General features: G+C 49.0%; 1 protein-coding gene and 1 long non-coding RNA gene across 5 annotated transcripts; one reads left to right on the forward strand and one right to left on the reverse strand.

Annotated features, from left to right (window-relative positions):
- The first annotated feature begins 46 nt into the window (after positions 1-46).
- Positions 47-4,634, forward strand: LOC132231436 (uncharacterized). Of its 2 annotated transcripts, none has more exons than XR_009452055.1 (3): positions 47-89; positions 218-352; positions 4,223-4,634. It is a non-coding gene; the product is annotated as an uncharacterized LOC132231436 (long non-coding RNA). The 2 variants fall into 2 exon arrangements; XR_009452054.1 differs by having other exon boundaries at positions 47-85.
- On the reverse strand, positions 2,232-21,108 carry RCC1 (regulator of chromosome condensation 1). Of its 3 annotated transcripts, XM_059690574.1 has the most exons (11): positions 20,959-21,108; positions 9,724-9,805; positions 9,066-9,173; positions 8,063-8,250; positions 7,742-7,921; positions 6,980-7,076; positions 6,743-6,865; positions 5,882-6,037; positions 5,525-5,644; positions 5,008-5,160; positions 2,232-3,985 (listed from the first exon to the last, which is right to left on the reverse strand). In XM_059690574.1, exons 2-11 carry the CDS (start codon positions 9,794-9,796, stop codon positions 3,810-3,812), a joined length of 1,374 nt encoding a protein of 457 aa, XP_059546557.1. In that variant the 5' UTR covers positions 9,797-9,805; positions 20,959-21,108; the 3' UTR covers positions 2,232-3,809. The 3 variants fall into 3 exon arrangements, with proteins under 3 accessions (XP_059546557.1, XP_059546559.1, XP_059546558.1); XM_059690576.1 differs by lacking the exon at positions 9,066-9,173 and having other exon boundaries at positions 20,959-21,107; XM_059690575.1 differs by lacking the exon at positions 20,959-21,108 and having other exon boundaries at positions 9,108-9,173.
- Positions 21,109-22,605: the final 1,497 nt, after the last annotated feature.

The raw sequence follows: 22,605 nt of genomic DNA on the forward strand, positions 1-22,605 counted from the left end.
CGGAATTTTCCGGAGACTCAGTAGGGCGCAGCTTCCGGGTCCCTCTGTCCAAGGCGCGGTGCAGGGTGGACTTCACCCTGCGCAGGTTGGTGGGTTGCTGGGGTAACTGGCTCTCGGGTTTCTTTCTGACTTTTATATAGTTAAACAGACGTACAAATAACATTTCAAAATATACGCTCATTGTAGAAACTTGCAAATACAAGTTATTTTTTTTAAGGTGAAATGTCCCCTTTGGGAGACGGGACGATCCAGTTCCACGAACTCTGTGGACAAGCCACTGATCTGCCCCAGCCACCCAGTTCGCAAGACGAGATTTTTGTTGAAGCTGGAACGGGATTCCTCCATCATTCCCGTGAATCGCCGGAGGGGGCGGGGTTAAAAGGAGTGTAAATTGGAGCAATCCTGTCATCTCAACCAGTCAATCCCCAGTCTTCTCACTCTGCTTTCTTGAGTCCCACATCCACTACCCTAATCCAAACCGCCAGGGACTTTAACCTGCCCCTGGAAGGCCTTGGTAAACACGATTTCGATGACTTGAATCTTGAGTTTAACAGTGTCCCAGGCCATCGGCTCCCTTTGGTGCCCATTTCTCAGAATGGGACCTTCTGTTGGTGGTGGTTGTCTCCAACAGTGAAATTCATAACAGATGCTTCCGGATCCCTTTGTGGGACTCCCAGCTGGGCTGATGGGCCCCTATGTCAGGCACTCATGGGTCTGAAAACGAGATCCAACCAAGAGTTGCCAAAATGGCCAAATTTCACCGCAATCGTAATGTAGTGGTTGGGTGCTTTGGCTATAGATTCAAACAAATGGAGCACCAATCCCAGCCCCTTCTCAATTATTCTGGCAAGTTATTGAACCTGAGATGAATGTGGATAATAGCAGTGCTTACCTTATGCAGCCGTGGGCAAACTATGGCCCGCATCCGGCCCGTTTGGCTTTTCTATCCGCCCGCTGAGCCGAAAGAGCGGAGGGTTCTCTTGCTCTCCCCTCCGCTCCTTCACCAGCAGCAGTGTTAACATGTATTAGTTCACACAAACACTCCATCCGTGCTTTTGTTCCGGCCCTCCGGTCCAGTTTAAGAACCCATTGTGGCCCTCGAGTCAAAAAGTTTGCCCACCCCTGTGGGCAAATATAGAGTGTTGTGAGACCTTCAAATGATAACTTATAGCAATATATTTAGTTCTGTTTGCCAACCTGTGCTGTGCTCTTTGCTTACTATTTTTAAAGTATGGGAAAATGTTAAATACTTATTTAGAATATAAGCTTCATGAGACAGGGATCTTTATACATTTGTTCCTAATAAAATTCCTACAATGTTTGGGGGTAGGTATGCACTGAAAAAAAAAATTTGCTGAATTTATGATATAAACAGCAGTCCCTTACCCCATCTATCCTCACCCCCAACTCTCACTCTATTGGGGCAATGATTTCGAAATCTTTTCCTTAGAATGTACCTGCATATTTCTAAATAACATAGTTATTCATTTATAGTTTCAGATATTTTAACAACTGCCCCTCCTACATACATACTTCTCCATCTTAATTTTTGTGAAAGCAGTATTAAACATTTACATTATTTACAGCTGAGCCACATGGGGTACTATGACTGCATTTGTTTTGGGGTAATCCAGGATGGAGGAAGATGAGGGAAGATAGAACTAAGCATTTGAAAAACAAGGCAATTAATTATTAATTCCAGGGAATAAAAAAAAAGTACAATAGTTATACTAGAGAACACCATGTGCCTGACAGTTCTGATATACATAAGGCACCAACAGAGAACTTTACAATTCTTACATGCAATACAAGGAAAAGGACTTGAGTTCTGGGTTCAGGTAGAAGCTGATTTAGATTCTAGCCTACACTCCAACTCTCAGGGACTGTTTCCTGAGACAGCAATTACTTTAAAAGCTGGTGTGAAGTGAGGATTAAACAAACTATTATTGCCTATAAAGTGCTCAGCACAATGCCTGGCCCATTTTGGTCCCACTCCGTAAGAGCTATTATTAAAAACAAGGCACTTCCAACCCGCTATACTGTCAAAAGGGGAAAACTCCAATAAATCTAATCCAATTTAAATTGGTGGTGGATGGGTATGAGGTGGATGGGGGAGAGGGATTGATCAAAGTGTGATATTTTTTTTCCTTTTAAGAAGTCAATTTCTAATCAGTATAGTGCCTGTATCAAAACTAAAAATTCAAAAGGGGGGGAAAAAATCACAGACTACATTTTAAGTTATTTTACATTACATTCATTTTTCCAAGAGTCATTGACATCCAAGAAAAATCCTCCTGGCCCTAATAAAAATATCTTCTTATTCATATACAGACCTGCTGTATCAACAATATTCATTGCAGCTTTCTGAAATTATAGAAACGTTCTATAGCCCAATACCATAGGCACTAACCACATGTAATTATTGAGGACTTGAAATGTGGCTAGTGCAAAAAGGAAGTTAATTTGAAATTTTTTACACATTTTAATTGATTTAAATGTCAATGGCTACATGTAGCTAGTGACCATCATAGTAGACAGGCCAGCTCTGATTCTGTTTGCTCAAATGCCTGTGAAAATCTACATCAATATGAATAAGTTGTCTTAGGAGTTACTGTGCAGTTAATCATGTTTTATCAATTACATGAGCTGTTGAAAATGATAAAACAGCAAGCTTAGTAAAAGTATTTGTAGAGATGTACCATCCTGATTTGGGATTAGGATGTTGAAAGAACCATTCCATGTCTCGCATATTACGCGGCATAAATTTTTTTAAATACAGTGATTCCTGAAACATAAATACCTAAGCAAAAATAAAACCTTTTTTGATTTGTATGGAACAGGCACAGCTGACAGGCACACATCAGGACATCACCTTAAGTCCTAGTCTTGACAAAGTCCACAGGTGTGGTTTATCCTGCCCTTCCCAACACAGCAGATGTTCCCTTAAAAAAGCAGGGAATGTGTAGAAAACAAGTGGCCTGTTTTACAAAACTCTAAATTTATTCAAAATGTTATAAGATTTCACTCTCTTCTAAAATACTTTACATTAAAAAAAAACACACCTGCTTGCTATTTTCTCAGACACGGTACAAGCAAGCTTCTGCTTCCCTTTCTGGGAACCAGCCTCTGCCCATCCAACCCTCTTCCCTGCCCTCCCTTCACTCGTGATATTGCTGTTTGTTTATAAAACCCTCCTTCCCTCGCCCCCATGTCCTGCTCTGCAGGCCAGCTTCCTTTCCAGACTTCAGGCAGGTGAGGCAGGCTGGATGGGCAGTGCAGGACAGAACACTGTGCTTCTGGGAGAAAAGCTGATTGGCCTTTTTCTTGATCAAGTGGAGGATCACTCTTTATTTGCCCCTTTGGACACCTGTTCAGGGCCAAATACTTGGCTTGGGCTTGCCCATGGCTGGTAGCCCTGCCCCTTCTCCAGTTTCCCCCAGGCATAGGTGCATGACAGCTGGGTCCGACAACTGTACCATGGGTCTGCCTGTGGATTGTGAAGGACGTAAGAGTGGCACATGACTAGAGTAGGGCTCGATGGAGCCCCAGCTCCTCAGGGTGTGGGACTCAAACATTCCAACAAAACCCACTCCCCTCTTCCATTCCGCCCTCTCCATCCTGTAGGTTACAGGCTAATTCCAGAAAGGAGGAATAAAAAAGAGGAAAGTGATTCTGTTCCGTGGATGGAAACAAAGGCAGGTGATGACGAAGTACTGGGGGCTGGGAGGCCTGCTGGAGTCTGGAGTCATCACAGCTTCTGTGTTCCAGGAGGGAGGGGTGGGGCCGGGAGCCAGGCCCTAGAAGCTTCATCAGCTCTGTTGCTTGTCCCTGACTAGTAAGACTGTGTGCTGGCCCCCGCTGGACACAGATAGAACCAGGCGGTTCTCCAGCTGTTTGCCTGTCATCTCCACGGGGATCCAGGCATCCTCCTCCTGTCCCGTGCCCAGCTGGTAGTTGGTGCCCATGCCCCAGGCAAAAACACGACCTACAAGAGAGAGACACAGGGGCAGCAATCTTCAGAATCCATAGCCTCACCTTTCTTGAGTGACAGAAGCCTGGGACAGAAGGGTGAATTTTAGCCTTGGCCTATAGCAGCCTGGCAATGACCCAACCTCTGGGAGTTCAGGGAAGCTGGGAAAAGCCAGGGAGATGATGGATAAGAGCTCTGTCATCCTGGGACCACAGCCCTTAACCACCACCAGTTACTTCTCCCTATTCCTAGGCATGGCATTCAAGACCCTACTGTGACTAGCCACTCCAAAAACTCCTACACCACCCTCCACCCCCAGGACCAGCCACCTCTGAGACGGCTCTGGATGTTTCTGTGCCAGGATGCCCTCCTTTGCTTATCAGAAATCTTCAAGGTGTAAGTACAAGCCCCACTTCCTCAGGAACTCTACCACATCAAGCACCTCCGCTAGCCTGACTTCTCAAGGCCTCCATGGATGTGACCCTCAATCCACTCAGGCTTTGGTGACTGCTCACTTACACCCTCCATGGTGGGAAATGTAAAGAAAAGCCTGAATCAGGAGTCCGGAGACCTGGGTTCAAGTCCTGCTGCCTGGCCAGGTCTCGGTTATATATCCCCTTTTGCTGTCTTTTTCCCCTCTACAGAACAAATTACCTTTATTAAAATAATTTGTTTATTCCCCTGGCCAGTGTTGCTCAGTGGAGAGTGTTGGCCCATCCACCAAAGGGTTGTGGGTTCAATCCCCAGCCACGGTCATGGCACGTGCAGGAGGCAATCAATTGATGTTTCTCAAATCAATATTTCTCCCTCCTCCCCTTCTGCCTTTCCACTCTCTCTCTATAAAAAATAATTTTAAAATTCATTTTAAGTTCATCGAAGTCAGAGCTTTTGACAATCAGGAGAAAAACTATGTTTTCATAAATACTGCTCTGCAGCTCAGCTCCATCTCATGGTGGCCATCAGAGCCTGCTGGGCTATTTGACAGGAGTCACAACCCCCAGGCCCCAATCAGACTGAATGTGGGCAGCCCCACTTACCATCCTTGGTCACGGCATATCCCACAGAGGCCCCACAAGCCACTGAGGAGACGATGGGCAGCCTGGAGATAAGGGTGGGCATGCTCTTCTCCTCAGCACCCTCTCCCAGGCCCAGCCTCCCGTACTCAGCCCGGCCCAGGCTGTATGCTTTTCCTGTGGGAGGAGGGAGAGAGTAGACAGGAGTTGGACTTAAGGTGTGGGTGGAGTAGCAGAGGGTGTGTTCCAGGTTGGCCAGCTGAGTTCCCATATCCATGGGAGCTGGTCCTCATTCCCTGGGTGGTGAGGAGGAGCTCTTCAGTACCTCTTCCAGTTTTGGGGAGGCCTGGGAGAGCCTCCACAGGCCCCCACTGAATTCATACTTGGAAGAGCACCAGCACTCTGGGGGGTTAGTTGTGACCCTCATAGACCCACATCTGGCCCAACCTATGAAGCAGACCCAGGTTCCAAGAGCCATGGTCTCAGGATCAGGCCAGCCCCGTGCAGAGAGATGAGGGCATTCCTGATCCAAAGGTCCCACCTTCTGAATCCATGCAGACTGTATGGTGCTGGCCACCAGAGAAGCCCACCCAGGACTTGGTAGAGTTCTTGAAGGATGTCAAGTTCTGGGGTACAAAGCAAGATTCTGTGCCTGAGGTTCCTGCAAGGCAAGGCCCGGAGAGAGTTGTTAGGGGTAAAAGTGTCCAAGGAGCTGTTCTTCTTCATCCCCCACTGAGGCCATCCTACCCTCTACCAGCATACGAATATTCTCCCTTTACAGATGACAAAACTGGCTCCGAGGGGTGACTCCACCAAGGGTGTGCAAGAAATGAGTAGTGGAGCCAGGATTGGAACCCAGGTCACTCTGGCTATGCCCGATGCTGGGTTTGGGACTCACCAAGTTGATGGTAGTTTGAAAGGCCAAAGCCATATACATGGCCCTCGAGGGAGATGGCAAAGGTGAAGTAGGCGCCACAGAAGGCATCCTGGAATTTCACATGGCCACGGGTTCCCCTGGATTTCAACATCACACACTTGGGGACCAGGAGTCGTTCTGCAGGCAGAGAAGCAGCCACGGTCAGTGGCAGACACACAAAGCCTCTCCTCTCTTCCCCGTGGTGGTTTCTCCCACATCACTGAAGCCCTCGAAGGGATGCTAAGCAGGGACTTTTCTCCCTGTTAGACAGAAGAGGTATCTAAGGCCAAGAGAGTGGAGAGCCTCACTCAGACTCCCACAGCCCTAAGAGGTGCCATTCTTCTCTGTTAACTCACTTAACCTCACAACAACCCAATGAAGTAGGTAGGTTTAGAGATGAGGAAACTATGTCCAGGGTCCCATAGCCAGCAGGTGGTAGAACCAGGATTCAAAACCAGGGTAGCCTGGCTCTAGAGTCAAAGTTCTTATCTATCTATCTATCTATCTATCTATCTATCTATCTATCTATCTATCTATCTATCATGAATTTATTTATTGATTTGAAAGAGGGAGGGAGAAAATCGATTTGTTGCTCCATTCATTTATGCATTCACTGGTTGCCTCCTATATGTGCCCTGAACAGGGATTGAACCCATAACCCTGGGGTAATGAGACGACAGTCAAACAAACTGAGCTACCGGCCATGGCTAGAGTCAATGTCCTTAACTACCACTGCAAGTCTATCTGATGTAAGCCTAAACGCACAGAGAATCCCTCCTGCCTATGACTTCATCAGGGGGTGCATTGCTGAGTTGCCCTGGCAGAGGGACCTAGCCCACCTACCAAGGCCCTGCCGGCCACCACGATTGGCAAATAATTCAGGGACACGGCCCAGCTGGCCCTGCTCCCCGCAGCCCAGAGTGTAGAGGTCACCATCAGCTGTCAGCATCACCAAGTGGTCGTTTCCTGAGGGCGAGAGGAAGGCAGGAGATGCAGGACTTGTCTGTAGAGCCCAAGGCTTGGCCAACACCAGAATAAGGTTCTCCAACTCCTGCCCAGAGCAAGTGACCCCAGACTCACCCGAAGCCACCTTCACCACAGGCGCACTCAGCTGCACGTGCACAGGTACCATGCTCTTCTTCATGGGCTCCAAGAGCCCAATCACACCATTATTGTCCTAGAAGGGAGGGGCAGAGCACTTAGCCAGGCCTGCATGCCCCATACCAGCCAGACCAACCATAGAGCTGTCTGGTAAGGGGCACTGGTGCCAGATGGGGAAGGAGAGCTTATGGATAGAGCTATGGCCTTCATACCAAAAGGTCTTGGGCTCGATTCCGGACAAGGGCACATGCCTGGGTTGGAAGCTCAATCCCCAGTAGGGGGCAAGCAGGAGGCAGCAGATCAATGATTCTCTCTCATCATTGATGTTTCTGTCTCTCTCCCTCTCTGAAATCAATAAAAATATATTAAAATAAATAAAAATTAATACAAAAATCCAATATTCCTGAGAAGCATGGAAGACAGCTAGGAAGGGAGGAGAGGTTGAAGGTAGCAAGATGGGTGAGAACAACAGACTTCCTGGATCAGCCTCGGCCAAAGACATCCTTGTCCCACCTCTCTCCTAAGACACACTTCGCAATATCAGATTCTAGGCAGCAGCCAATGGAGTGGACAGGCCTGAATGAAGAAGCCAGAGACCTGGCTGGGTCTGGGCCCAAGCTCTACTTCTAGGACTTGATTTCCTCACCAGTAAGTAGAATAGGGGCATGGAGATAGGTTATCCTTGGGGCCCCACCAGTTAATTCTGTCAGCCAGCCCATGCAGTCTTCCAGCCCATCTTACCCGGAAGGAGCCCCAGAGGAAGACACGGCCGTCCTCGGTGAGCGCCGCTGTGTGACTGTCTCCTGCTGACACTTGTACCACTTTCTCTTGCAGTTCCACTTTCCCAGGAACCGTCTCTGAGCCCTCCACTGATGTGTCCCTTCCCAGGGCACCCTCATCATTGCAGCCAAAGGAGTAGACCTGTGCCCAGGATGCCCCCATTAGTGCAAGATCTGGCCTTTCAGTCCATTCTTGTTCAGACCACCCCGTGCAGCTAGCCAGCTCCATCTCCAAGCCTCCTCCCCCAGACCCTATCCATCCCACGCCACGCCCCCAACCTACCTGGCCACTTTTGCTTAGACACACGGTGTGCATGCCCCCAGCCTCAGCCTGTACAATGTCTTCTGGAATGTTTACTAGGGCTGGCTTCTTCCTCTCCATCACATTCTCGCCCAGCCCCAACTGGCCCACGTCACCCTGGCCCAGTGTCAGCACCAAGCCCGGTTCTGTGCGGTGGGACCTATGTGAGACTGAGGAGTGAAGAAGACAGCTGAGTGTGTAGGATGATGGGAGAGAGGAGAGGTCACTGCATGGGCTCTGGGTTCAATCCCCTGCTCTGCCACAGACCTCAGTATGACCCTTCTGAGCCTGTTTCCTCATTTGTGAAATGGGGATATCAGAAGTCCCTACCTCACAGGGTTTGTGTAAAGGTTAAAAATCGAGCACATTATTAATCGAAACGAAGGAAATAGAAACGAGACACTCAGTATTGTGAAATGAATCTTGGTGGGGAGAACAGTGAGCACCCAAGATAGTTTTCCTGAGCAGCTCTAAGTTCTTGATAAGGCGCCATGGTGCCGAAAGTGAGGGCTCAGGTGTAAAGTCTACTCTTTACTGCTGCTTACTCCACTAATGCTAAATTGCTCTGCAGTTCCCAAAATTATGCTACAGACTTAAATACGCTTCCATATTTAAGATCCCATTTTATAGGAAAGGGAATGGAGCCTCAGAGAGGTTAATAGAGCTAATAAGTAATAGTGTTTGCACTGAAACCAACGGAGCCTACGTGGGTCTACAGTTAGCCTCCATCCTCAGGGTGTCACGGAACTCCTGAACAGTCACACAGACACCCTGGTTCCAATAGTAGATACACAACCACAGCTGAAGAGGGAGGGGCAGCAGTAAGAGCTAACACAGGTTTTTGCCGAGGTAAGCGCCAATCAGTGGGCAGTCCAGGACCATCTGCTGGCCAATGGCAACCGTCTGTGGCCCTGGACAGCCAGTGGTGTCCAGTCCCTCCCCCAGGGTTGCCAGGCCTCTGAGGCTGTGCTGGGCAGGGAGCCACCTGGTCGGGGTTTCTGGTTGGCAGGGCTCGGCCTGCAGGCACCTCGGGTGTAGCAGGCGCCTGGAACGCGGTGGGAAGCACCGGCCCTCACTGCCTGGTTACGAGGGTCTGCAAAAGACAGACACTGTCTGAGTGTGGGCCCACACCCCCCTTCTCAGATGGGGGTGGCTCTCCTCCCTGTCTCCCTCCAGGGTTCCAGAACAGAGGAAACCACAGCCACCTCCCTCAAATGCTTCCATGACATTATCTCATTTTCCTCACAACAGGCCGGTGAGGTTGGAATTGTTCTCGCCTCCTATTTCATGAAAGGGTAATCCAAGCTCAGCGAGAGTAAGATACTTGCTCAAAGCTACATACCTAGAAAGTGGCAGGGCCATGAACCCACATCTGGACGCCAGTGGTCCAAACCATAAGCCACTACTGCCTGGGGCAAAGCCTTCGGGTCTAGTGTTTTGCTAGTACCACCTGAGTGCTTTGAACACGTCTCTGTGCCTTTATAATTCCTTGAGGTGGGATTCAATGACCTACAGGACACCTGCCAACTGGGTGGAGCTTATGGACTTCCAGGCCCCTCAGCTTCAAATGTCAGTGGGGAAGGAGCCCAGTCCCAGATTTGGGGGCTTCAAGAGGCCATACATAGAGACAGAAGCCAACTTACCCTTCACTTTCTTGCTTTTGGGGAGAGCATCTTCTGGGGGTGACCTTTTCTTAGCCACACGCTTGGGTGGCATCTTCCTGTCCTGAAAAGCCGAGGCAAACACTCCATGTCAGATGGCAATCAATGCCCTGCTCTAATTAGGCAATATTACCCAAAGAAAAAGACCTTTACAAAGGCAAGAGGCACTGCCCAGCAATTCCACTTCTCAGAATTTATCTAAGAACAAGAACAGAATAATACGCCCAAAGAGTAAGTTCCACAGACATTCTCTACTGTATGCTTCATAACATTAAAAAAAAAAAGTGGAGCAACCCATGTGCTTAATAGGAGAGTGGCTATGTAGTATATTCATGATCGAACAGTTTAAAGCCACTAAAAGCGATGCTTTCAGAGACTTATTGAATAGGAAGATGTTTACCATTGCCAAATAATATCAGCACATCAAAAAACAGTCCATCGCCGAACCGGTTTGGCTCAGTGGATAGAGCGTCAGCCTGCGGACTCAAGGGTCCCAGGTTCGATTCCGGTCAAGGGCATGTACCTTGGTTGTGGGCACATCCCCAGTGGGGGGCGTGCAGGAGGCAGCTAATCGATGTTTCTCTCTCATCTATGTTTCTAACTCTCTATCCCTCTCCCTTCCTCTCTGTAAAAAATCAATAAAATATATTAAAAAAAAAACAAAAAAAAAAACCAGTCCATCCCACTTTTCAAATATAATGCATACACACATGTAAAAATAAGCGTAGAAAAATGTGAAGGAAATACGTCCATTATTAACAATGATAACCTCTGGAAAATAAGATTATGGACAATTTTTACTTTTTTCTTTACACTTTCCTATATTATATGTTTATTAAGAAGCATTACATATCCTATCTAATAAAGAGGGAATATGCTAATTGACTGTCACACCCTCAAAAAGATGGCGGCATCCACAGCCACAAGATGGTGGTGCCCAGTCCCTTCAGCCCCGCCGGGGCGGCAAGATCACGGCAAGGCTGGGCCCGCTCCTAGGCGGGCCCAGCCGCTCTGCATGCCTGCCTCCGGAGACCCCCAGTCCCCCCAGCCCCCCAGGGCCAGCCCAAGGCACAGGCAAGCTTCAGATGTCGGCTCCCAGCCACCCAGGGCTGCCCGAGGCTGAGGTTACCAGGGCCGGCCGAGGCTTGCGCTGATGGCAGTGGCAGCAGCAGAGGTGATATGGGGCGTCACCTTCCCCTGATCGCCGGGTCGCCTCCCACCCCCAAGGGCTCCCGGACTGTGAGAGGGGCAGGCCGGGCTGAGGGACCCCCCCCCCTCCAGTGCATGAATTTTCATGCACCGGGCCTCTAGTTTTTATTATAAAAAATGAAAAAGCTGGTGTGGCCAAAACCAGTTTGGCTCAGTGGATAGAGCGTCAGCCTGCAGACTGAGAGGTCCCGGGTTCGATTCCGGTCAAGGGCATGTACCTGGGTTGCGGGCACATCCCCAGTGGGGGATGTGCAGGAGGCAGCTGATCGATGTTTCTAACTCTCTCTATCTCTCTCCCTTCCTCTCTGTGAAAAATCAATAAAATATATTTTTTTAAAAAAAAGGTGGTGTGGCTATAGCTGAAGAATATTAAGTATCCCTCATAACTGCCCTCAAACCCTGAGATAATCACTAGTAACTTTGTAACTAATGGTTAACTACATACCCACTATGTAACTCTGATGTATTACTGTTATTATCAGACATTACAAAGTTATTCTAAGTCTAATTAAGTAAAACCAAACCAAGCCATTTGTGCCCTTTGATCCCTAAGTGTCACTTCTGGGAGGAGCCTGGCTTTTCTAAAGAGTCCCACAAGGGCACACAAACACCAAGTGTTACAAAAGAGTGAAAGGAAATCACTTATGGGTGACAAGAAGGGTTGTTGGGCCCTAGCTGGTTTAGCTCAGTGAATAGAGCTTCAGCCTGTGGACTGAAGGGTCCCGGGTTTGATTCCAGTCTGGGGCACATGCCCAGGTTTCGGGTTCGATCCCGGGTGTGGGATGTGTAGGAGGCAGCTGATCAATGATTCTCTCATCATTGATGTTTCTCTCTCTCATTCTCCCTTCCTCTCTGAAATCAATACAAATTAAAAAAAAAAAGAAAAGAAAAGAAAAGGAAGGTAGGTAGGTTGGCTGTTGGACCCAGGATGATCCAGGGCAACTAAAAGCCTGTCTTGAACCCCTCCCCTCCTTTAACTGCTACTGCTCCCCAAGGTCTTCAGGTCTTCCCCAAGGCTGCTGAGAACAGAGGCATTCTCTCTCGATGCCAATCCAGCCAATTTGTGCGCCCAACTTTCCCCCCCACAAATGCATCTTTATTGAGCCCTGGTCTTTAAGGTTGTGAAGTACAGTCAGGTTGTCTAAGCCTGGGGTGCCCAAACTCTGAACTGTGCTCTTTCTGTAGGGATGGCCGGGGCCAGGACACTTGAGAGCTGTCCTGATGCAGAAGTGGTACAGCCTGTGGCAGTTAAGAGTCTAGCCCAGCCGTGGGCAAACTACGGCCTGCGGGCCGGATTGAAATGAATAAAACTAAAAAAAAAAAAAGACCGTACCCTTTTATGTAATGATGTTTACTTTGAATTTATATTAGTTCACACAAACACTCCATCCATGCTTTTGTTCTGGCCCTCCGGTCCAGTTTAAGAACCCATTGTGGCCCTCGAGTCAAAGTTTTCCCACCCCTGGTCTAGCCTCTGGCCCTAGCCACTTTGACTCAGTGGATAGAGCATGGGCCAGGCAGACTGAAGGGTCTCGGGTTCAATTTTGGTCAAATCCCTGGACCGGTCAGTGTGCGTGTAGGAGGCACCCAATCAAGGCAACCAATCGATGTCTCTCTCAAATAATGATGTTTCTCTCTGTCTCTACCCCTTCCCTGCTACTCTCTCTAAAAACCAATGGAAAAATATCCTTAGGTGAGGATTAACAAAAAACAAAACAACTACAAAAAAAAAAAAAGAGTCCAAGAAGCTAGAGAGAGAAACCAAGATGGCGGCATAGGTTAACGCCGGAGATTGCTGCCTCGAACAACCAATCAAAAATACAACTAAAAGACGGAACGGACATCATCCAGAACCACAGGGAGGCTGGCTGAGTGGAAATTCTACAACTAGGAGGAAAGAGAATATCATAGCCAGACTCAGAGGAGGCGCAGTGCTGAAGTGAAATACTCAGGTGCGGAGTGCGCACGCGGAGCGGGCTGGCGGCGGAGGGCGAGGTTGTTGTTTTCAATCGGGAGGGAGTTTCAGACTCTGAGCTCCAGATCCAGGCGGATCTCTAGGGATCCAGACTCAAACGGGAGAAGTGGGACTGTCTGGCTTCGGTCGGAACTCGAAGGCAGCTTTCTCTCCGAGGTTTGCAGTGGTTGCTGGGACTCTGAGGCAGAGCCCCTAGGGACGGAACTGAGAGCAGCCATAACTGCTCGCTCCGCCCGCCCTGTTTGATCCCCTGCAACCTGCCCCGCCCAAGCCCTGCGCAGAGGCATTTGCCAGATAGCCTCAGGCAAACGCTAGATTAGCACCGCCCTAGAGATCCAGCACAGAAGTTCTCCCACTGCAGACACAGCTGACTCTCATAGCCAGTTAGCCTGGAGGTCAAATCACCCCCGGTATTGCCGACAACAATCAAGGCTTAACTACAACAAGACTGCGCACAAAGACCACTAGGGGGTGCACCAAGAAAAGATAAAAAAATGCGGAGACAAAGAAACAGGACGCAAATGTCAGAAATGGAAGATATAGAGCTCAAAACCACACTTTTAAGGTCTCTCAAGAACTGTCTAGAAGCTGCCGATAAACTTAGTAAGGCCCTCGAAAAGACTGGTGAGACCGCCGATAAATGTAGTGAGATCCTCAAGAAATCTAATGAGACCCTCGATGTTGTGATAAAGAACCAACTAGAAATTAAGCATACACTGACTGAAATAAAGAATATTATACAGACACCCAACAGCAGACCAGAGGAGTGCAAGAATCAAGTCAAAGATTCGAAATGCGAAGAAGCAAAAAACACCCAACTGGAAAAGCAAAATGAAAAAAGAATCCGAAAATACGAAGATAGTGTAAGGAGCCTCTGGGACAGCTTCAAGCATACCAACATCAGAATTATAGGGGTGCCAGAAGATGAGAGAGACCAAGATATTGAAAACCTATTTGAAGAAATAATGACAGAAAACTTCCCCTACCTGGTGAAAGAAATAGACTTACAGGTCCAGGAAGCACAGAGAACCCCAAACAAAAGGAATCCAAAGAGGACCACACCAAGACATATCATAATTAAAATGCCAAGAGCAAAAGACAAAGAGAGAATCTTAAAAGCAGCAAGAGAAAGAAACTCAGTTACCTACAAGGGAATACCCATACGACTGTCAGCTGATTTCTCAACAGAAACTTTGCAGGCCAGAAGGGAATGGCAAGAAATATTCAAAGTGATGAATGCCAAGAACCTACAACCAAGATTACTTTATCCAGCAAAGCTATCATTCAGAACTGAAGGTCAGATAAAGAGCTTCACAGATAAGGAAAAGCTAAAGGAGTTCATCACCACCAAACCAGTATTATATGAAATGCTGAAAGGTATCCTTTAAGAAGAGGAAGAAGAAAAAGGTAAAGATACAAATTATGAACAACAAATATGCATCTATCAACAAGTGAATCTAAGAATCAAGTGAACAAATAATCTGGTGATCATAATAGAATCAGGGACATAGAAAGGGAATGGACTGACTATTCTTGGGGGGGAAAGGGGTGTGGGAGATGCGGGAAGAGACTGGACAAAAATTGTACACCTATGGATGAGGACAGTGGGTGGGGAGTGAGGGTGGAGGGTGGGGTGGGAACTGGGAGGAGGGGAGTTATGGGGGGGAAAAAGAGGAACAAATGTAATAATCTGAATAAAGATTTAATTAATAAAAAAAAAAAAAAAGAGTCCAGCCCTAGCTGGTTTGGCTCAGTGGCTAGAGTGTCGGCCTGCGAACTGAAGGGTCCCAGGTTTGATTCCGGTCAAGGGCACATGCCTTAGTTGGGGGCTCAATCCCCAGTAGAGGGCGTGCAGGAGGCAGCCGATCAATGATTCTCATCATTGACGTTTCTATCTCTCTCTCCTCTCCTCTCATCATTGACGTTTCTATCTCTCTCTCCTCTCCTCTCATCATTGACGTTTCTATCTCTCTCTCCTCTCATCTCTCTGAAATCAATAAAAATGTATTAAAAAAAAAAAGAGTAATTAACCAATATTGGATTACGTCTATGGCCTGCCCCAGGTAACTCTCAGGCACAGATCTAACTAACCTAACCCTCCTCTCCCCCATTTTCATAGATAAGGGATGGAGACTCTACCCAAGGCTACAGATGGAATTTGTAGAACAAGAGCTCTTTTCAGGCTCAGCTGTGGGTCTATCCAGCAGCCCACTCCCTCTTTTCCTTCCTCCCTCCCTCCCTTCCTTCCAGTAGGTCTTTGAGCCTCACCCTCTCCAGCTCCCCACTCCACAATACGTGAATACAAAGAGCAGTAGCCTCTAAATTTTGGGGGACATTCTGCTGACTACCCTGAGAGAGAACAAAGTACTGAAGATAAGGAAGTGGCTGTGCAGGTTGAGCTTCTACAGGTTCTGACTCTAATGAGGTGGCAGTTCTGAGCTTCACCCAACTTTTTTTCTCCCAGGCCGGGAAACCTCCCCTCCAACCTACCTCTTTGAGACCCCTCTTCCTACACTAAAAATGCACATTCCTTGGGATTAGAGGGAACTGGATTCACCTGCCAGAGCTGTGGCTTGTTCACCTGGCTTTTGTGACCTTGGTTGGCCAGCAGCCTTAACCTCTTTGAATTGTATCCTCATCTGAAAAGGGGTTGCCATACTACTTCTTAGGGCTGCCCTCAAGACAGAATGACATGTACCACTGCACATCTATTAGAATGGCCCAAACCTGGAACACAATGCCAAATGCTGGTGAGGATGTGAAACAACAGAATTCTCATTCATTGGTGGGAATGCAAAATGGCACGGCCACTTTGGAAGACAGTTTGGTAGTTTCTTACAAAACTCAATACAACTGACCCTAAACAACACAGGTCTGAACTGCCAGATCCACTTATACGTGGAGTTTTTTCAATAAATATGTACATTGCTATAAATGTATTTTCTCTTCCTTATGATTGTTTTAAAAAAATTATTATTATTGCCCTAACCAGTTTGGCTCAATGGATAGAGCATCAGCCTTCGGACTCAAGGGTCCCAGGTTCGATTCCGGTCAAGGGCATGTACCTTGGTTGCGGGCACATCCCCAGTGGGGAGTGTGCAGGAGGCAGCTGATCGATGTTTCTCTCTCATCGATGTTTCTAACTCTCTATCCCTCTCACTTCCTCTCTGTAAAATATCAATAAAATATATTTTAAAAAATTATTATTATTATTGTCTAAAGTTTTAGATATGTCTCCTTTTTCCCCGATTGACACCCCCCCAGCCATTCCCACCCTGGGCAAGCCCCCACCGCCCAGTGTCTGTGTGTTGTGATTTTCTTAATAACATTTTCTTTTCTCTAGCTTGCATTTTTTTTGTAATACAGAATGCAATACATATAACATAAAAAAGACTTTATAAAGAACTTTTAAGAGCCAAGCACACAATAAATAGTAATTTCACACTTAACATTGTCAATAGGTTCTGTGACTTTAAGTGGACAGATTACAGTGTCTCATCAACATTATAATGAAACAATGTTGAATGCAGTATCATTATTCAAGGACCTGCTGTGTTCAATACATGGAAGCTCAAGTGTTCATTCATCCCACAAATACTTACTGAGTGTCTGTTACCACTATGTGGCTTTGGGCCCGAAGTAGTAAGAAAAAAAAAGAACAGTAACCCTCCCCCTGTTCTCATGGAGCTTACATTCTAGCGGGAAAGAAAAAAATTGTTACAGAAGGTGCTGTGTGAAGGATAGACAAGGTGATACATAGAGAATAACTTGGGGGTCACACAACAATGTGAACGCAATTAATGCCACCAAACTGTACATTTATAAATGGTTGAAATGGTAAATTTTATGGTATGCATATTTATCATAATAAGAAAACAGAGAGATTAACTGGACTAGGGGAGGAGAGTGGAGAGTCAGAAATAGAACCCAAGTATATCTGATGGATTAAAATAAACAAATAAACAAACAAACAAATAAACAAAACCAAAAAACCCACAACAGGTTGGCTAAAGGTAGTCCATGACCCGGGCAGGGGTGGGGGCAGCGTGGGCAGGCCTCCCCAGGGTCCCCCATGAACTTGGCCAAACACAAAGGGCAAGGGCAGAAGGAAGCTGAGAGGGAGAGGATGGTGAGACCAGAGAGGAGACAGGCGGCGAGGCTGGGCCGGTGGGTGGAGAACCTGAAGGACATGGGAAAGGCCAACCCCCTGCTGTGGTTGACCTCTGGCTTTAGGGTCTAACCACCCCAGTTCTCTGGGCCTGAGGATCCTCATCTCTCAAGTGGAGGTCTCTGGGCACTGCAGTGCTGCTGTGAGCAATCCTCCGGGCAGGACAGGGAATGAGAGGGCACCTCCTCAGGGGCAGAGCCTGACACCCACTACCCACCTGCATCCTGGAGCACAACCAGTCCTTGTGCACACGCCCTCTCTAACTGCTCTGGGTGTGTTTTCCTAGCCAGACAGGGAGTGTCTGGTGGGGAATAAGAAGTAGTCTTTTGTCCACCCACAACCCACACACACAGCTTCCATGTTTGAGGAGCTGACAATCTGGGAGAAGAGTGAGACACAGTCCCGAATAATTAAAAATCAGACACAGTTGGATGTGAGGGCGATCTGGCTGCGACATCTGTCACCCCATTGATCGCCAGGGTTGATTCGGCTGATCTGGCTGGCTAGGCGGGTGTCCCCCTCCTCCCTCACCGATCCATGTGCGTCCCTCCCGAAGCTGCGCGCTCGGTCGAAGAGGACGACCTTCCCCCCCGAGGAGAGGACCGGTCTTCGGTCAAGGGTATACGAGTAGCTGCGCTCCCCTGCTAGAACCTCCAAACAAGCTCTCAAAAATCAGACACAGTCAACTATCCTAGAATGCTCACACCTGCCTTCTGGGGTAAACGTGATCACCCTGGTTTCACAGGTAAGAAAGCTGAGGTTCAGGGAAAGGCACCCCAGGACGCACAGGAGTGGGGTGAAAGGGCAGGTCTCCCAACCAGGGCCAGAGCTCCCCCTTCCCACCTCGCCCTGGGCCCGTTCTTCACGTGATGAATGAAGGCACATCAGACTAGACCAGCCGTCGCCAACCTTTCGGACCTCACGGACCACGGGTTGGCGACCGCTGGACTAGACAGTCTACCAGGGAGGGCCTGTGTTCCTGCTGTGACCCCCTGTAACCCCACCACAGCCTCGTTTCTACAAAGGGAGACAGAGCCCTCTAACCACAGCAGCTGTCCCTGCCACCCCCTCATCCCCAATGTCAGGAGGCAGACAACTGCGGGCCAGACCCAGAGGCTGATGAATCTCTTTGTGAGAAAGGTCCCCAGGGAAGGGAGGACAGGGGCTCATCTGTCAAAAACATGTGCTGAACTCCTGCTGCGTGCCAGGCACACTCCCTGCCCGGGACACTCCACCTCAAGCGTTTCCTAACCAGCCCTGGCTGGCTTGGCTCAGTGGATAGAGCATTGGCCTGCGGACTAAAGGATCCGGGGTTCGATTCTGGTCAAGGGCACATGCCCAGGTGGAGGGTCCAATCCCCAGCGGGGGGTGTGCAGGAGGCAGCCAATCAATGATTCTCTCTCATCACTGATGTTTCTCTCTCTCTCTACCCCTGTCCCTTCAATAAAAAAATATTTTTTAAAAAAGTTTCCTAGCCGAAACCGGTTTGGCTCAGTGGATAGAGCGTCGGCCTGCGGACTGAAGGGTTCCAGGTTCGATTCCGGTCGAGGGCATGTACCTGGGTTGCGGGCACATCCCCAGTAGGAGATGTGCAGGAGGCAGCTGATCGATGTTTCTCTCTCATCGATGTTTCTAACTCTCTATCTCTCTCCCTTCCTCTCTGTAAAAAATCAATAAAATATATAAAAAAAATAAAAAAATAAAAAAAATTAAAAGTTTCCTAACCAGGGGTTCCCCTTTGTATACAGAGCTGTGTCTGGGTTTATGTGTTTATTTTTCCTAAGAAAAGGGGCCACATTTTCCACCAGATGTGAGAACTACCGCTTTATGGAAAATACAGGTATCAGTAATTCTCACCACATGCCTCTTACCTTCATTTTACAGATAAAGAAACTAATAGGAAGATTTAGTGGGAGGCCCAAGGGGGCTCAACTAGTGAGTTGCAAAACTGAACAGGATCCCTGCTCTTGGGATGTCTCGGAAAACACCAGCATGAACTCCTAATTCATTGTTCCAGACTCCATTCTAATACTCTTCTTGGGTGAAACCACCCTGCCTTTTCCACCTCCACCCAGTGTTCCTTGGTCTGGCACCTGAGACCTTTCAAGACCCAGTCCCTCTTGTAGCATCTTGTTCCTCCTCTCCTTGTACCCTGTGTTCCAGTCAGACTCAAACATCTGTGGAATCCCTGACCACTACACTCACCTAGACCTTCACGCCTTTGCATGTGCTGTTTCCTTTGCCTGTATCACCCTAATCCCTCCACCTGAACAACTCTGCAGCTCCTTTAAAACCCGGTTCAAGCGTCACCTCACCTGGAAAGCCATCCCTGACCCTCCTGGGCTGAGTTCCTGTGTAACACTCCATACACCCAACTTCTGCTAGGACACGAGAACCACACTTGGTTGGAGCACCTCAATTGCTATTTGATGAATGACTTGTCAGCAGCAGTGCCCCTGGCTCCTCGGCAAACATCCCTGATCACACTGGCACTTACGTAATTGTGGCCCCGCATGGGTCTCCCCAAGGAGACCTGCAGTTCCGCAAAGGCCACGTGGGGCCCTTCTCACCACCGCTCCCCAGCCCTGCCAGCGCAGCACGGGGTAGACGGCAGTAAATAATCTGTTGACAGATGCGTTTATAGACAAAAAAAAGGGGGGGTAGGGGGCTCACATGCTAACCTGACTAGTTCGGGGAAGGCCTGCATGGCGGTTCTGCAAACTCAAAGACCTAAAGTAAGTACAAAGAATGGTCTGAAATTAAAAATTTAACTAAAAGCAGTTTATAGAAGGCAGTCATTTCCTAGGCCAGTGTTTTCCCTGACAAAGATCAATTTCCAATCTTTACTGAGCCTACTGTCTTTCTGCATCTGAGAGAACGTACCTGTTTAATGTCTGAGTACCTAGTAACTTCCCTCTTTCAGGACGCCTCAGGGCGCAACAAATGGCCCCCGGGCCCAGACCACAAACTCCCTCATTGTTATTGTCACCGTGTCAATTGTTAACTATCCTGCACCCGCCTCAGTAAAAGGCATGTGTCCATCATTTCACTTTTTATCCAGTCCCAGAGGTCTCCCGCTTTGCCTTCTCCCACCTCCCGAATCTATCACCAATGGATTTCATGTAACCCACTTCCGGCTGCTCCTTTGCTGGTAATTTATAAAAACAAGGTAAAACCCCGCCATTCTCCGGAGCATCATCCCAATTCCTTGAGGTTTTGCTTCCCGGCACTTGTCCACAGTTCGGCTCAAATAAACTCACAAAAACTCTTTACAGGTTTGAATGTGTTTTTGCATTAACAAGTGGATGCGGAGTTCACAGCAACCTCTACCGTCCACAGGGGTCCCGGTGCCCAGGCTGCCCTGCGGCAGCCCCTCCCCGCCGACCCTGCAGCCGCCCCTCCGGCAGGGCTCCGGGCCCCTGCAAGCCCAACGCCCCCGTGGAGTCCGGGCAAAGTCACTCTCCGCTCCGGAAACGGGCCCGCACCAGGGAGCGCTCCCGCCGCAGGCCAGCGGGTCCGCGCACCGGCCAGTGAGGTCACCGCGGCCCCGCGCTCCGGCCGTTTGAATCTCCCGCCCGCGCGGGCGCCGCGGGCCGGACGCGAGAAGCGCTGCGGCGGAGGGGCCACCGGGCTCGCTCAAGCGAGGCGGGGCCCGGCCCTCGCCCGGACGCCCCGCGGGACCGGGGACACGCGCGCCCGCACTTGCGCCTTCCTGCCGCCCGGCTTCACGTGGAGACGTCGCCACGCGACCGGGCGCGCGCGAGCCACTGCGCCGCCCGCCGGGGACCCCCACCGCGCTCTGGCCGTGGTCGCTCGGCGCGCTGCCGTCCTCCAGGACCCCTCGCCCACCACGCGCGCGACCTACCTCGGTGCCGGTCAGCTCCTAGGACTCCTCCGCTCGCCGGCTGGGCCGCGAACTGCCCCAGAGCATGCGCTCTGCGGGCCGCGGGCCGCCCTGACCCGGGCCACAGAGGAAAACCACGAGCCCGGCGGCCCCTGGCGGCCGCCCCGGGAAGTGCAAGGAACACGCTCCCCACAGGGAGCTCTAGATCAGGTTCCCCACCTGTACTCCGCAAGTACAGTGGGGGTGCATTTTGGAGACCCCAAATCGGGACGAGTGGACTAACAACCAGAAAGACCACTTGAAAACAGGGTTTGTTTGTGTGATAGGAACTGTACAGAGAAAAGAGATACTGCTCGTCCCTGTTCTCAAGAGGTTCTCTGTTGGAGAAACATGAGAAATCAGACCACCAACAGAGTTACGGCAAGGGTACGTCCAGGGGCATCTGACTCAGCCTGGGACTTAAGAAATGCTTTCCAAGTTAACGCGGAAAGCCTCCCTTGTGATGACAGGGAGCGATGAGAGCCTAGGGTGGTGTGGGAAACATGTTATGAAGGTCTAACTGGAGCAGAGGTGCCTGCAGGAGTGACAGGGGAGAGCGCTGGAGCAGGAGGGCTGGGCCAGGGGTGCACGGTCTAAGCCTAAGGAATGCAGCCTCTATTCCAAGGCAGTGGGGAACTGTGAAAGGATTTGACCACATGAGTAGGTTTTTGTTTTCCAACAGAATGGAGAATGGACTTGGGGGAAGCAAATCGAGTGAGGGAGACCATTTGAACTGGATGTGAATTGGGGTTGGGGGCTGGAAAAGGAAAATAGGTACCAAGCGGACGACCCTCTCTTGTTAACACGCTCAGTGGATACAAACAGTTCTTGAAGATTTCAGGTGTTCCCTGAGGTGACTTCTCTGGCCATTTGATTGTCTGGGGGGGGGGGGGGGTTTCCCAGGTCAGGGCAGTGACCTCTGCAGAAGGATATTTTCTCCATTTCATGTTGATTCTGACTCTGAAAGCCATTCTATCATAACCAGATAGATAAGATACGTTTGATGAGTATTTACCAACTGAATTTCTTTTTCTATGGAGTCCACCCCAAAGCACTCCCCATCTTGAGAGTCTCTTACCTCTCCAAGTTTACCTCTGCCTCCATCACGGCCTCCTCCTTTGGATGATGTAGTACCCTGAAATTTCTCCAAGTTTAAGCTCTGGGATCTCTGCTCTCTCTCTGCTGTCTTCCTCCAAGTTCTTACTCATTCACATGCTTAATGTAATTATAAAAATGATTATTATTATCACCTATTTTGTAAAACCTTTTACTTTGTTCACTGAAGAAACATTCCCACCCATGTTATTTAGCACATTTGTTCCTCACAAAAACCTCATGACAGTTGTAAAATGAGAAAAACGAGGTTCAAAGTGGTTAGGGACTTTCTCTGGAGTCATCCTACAAGTGGTAGAGGGGGCAGAATTCTTGTTCAGGGCTGAGCTATCACTTTTTGAAAGGGCAGTCCATCTGCCCTCCACTGGAAGTTTCAGCCCTTCAGCTCTACCTGTGACTCATCACCCACGGAACTAGACACCACCCCGACTTCATCTTTCCAGCCAAAGTTAAGGTTCTCTGAGAAATAAATTCAAACCTTAAATGCTTTGCCGATTCCTCCCTCTCCTCTCTTCA

Source organism: Myotis daubentonii, chromosome 3, assembly GCF_963259705.1.
Source record: "Myotis daubentonii chromosome 3, mMyoDau2.1, whole genome shotgun sequence".
Lineage (NCBI taxonomy): Eukaryota > Metazoa > Chordata > Mammalia > Chiroptera > Vespertilionidae > Myotis > Myotis daubentonii.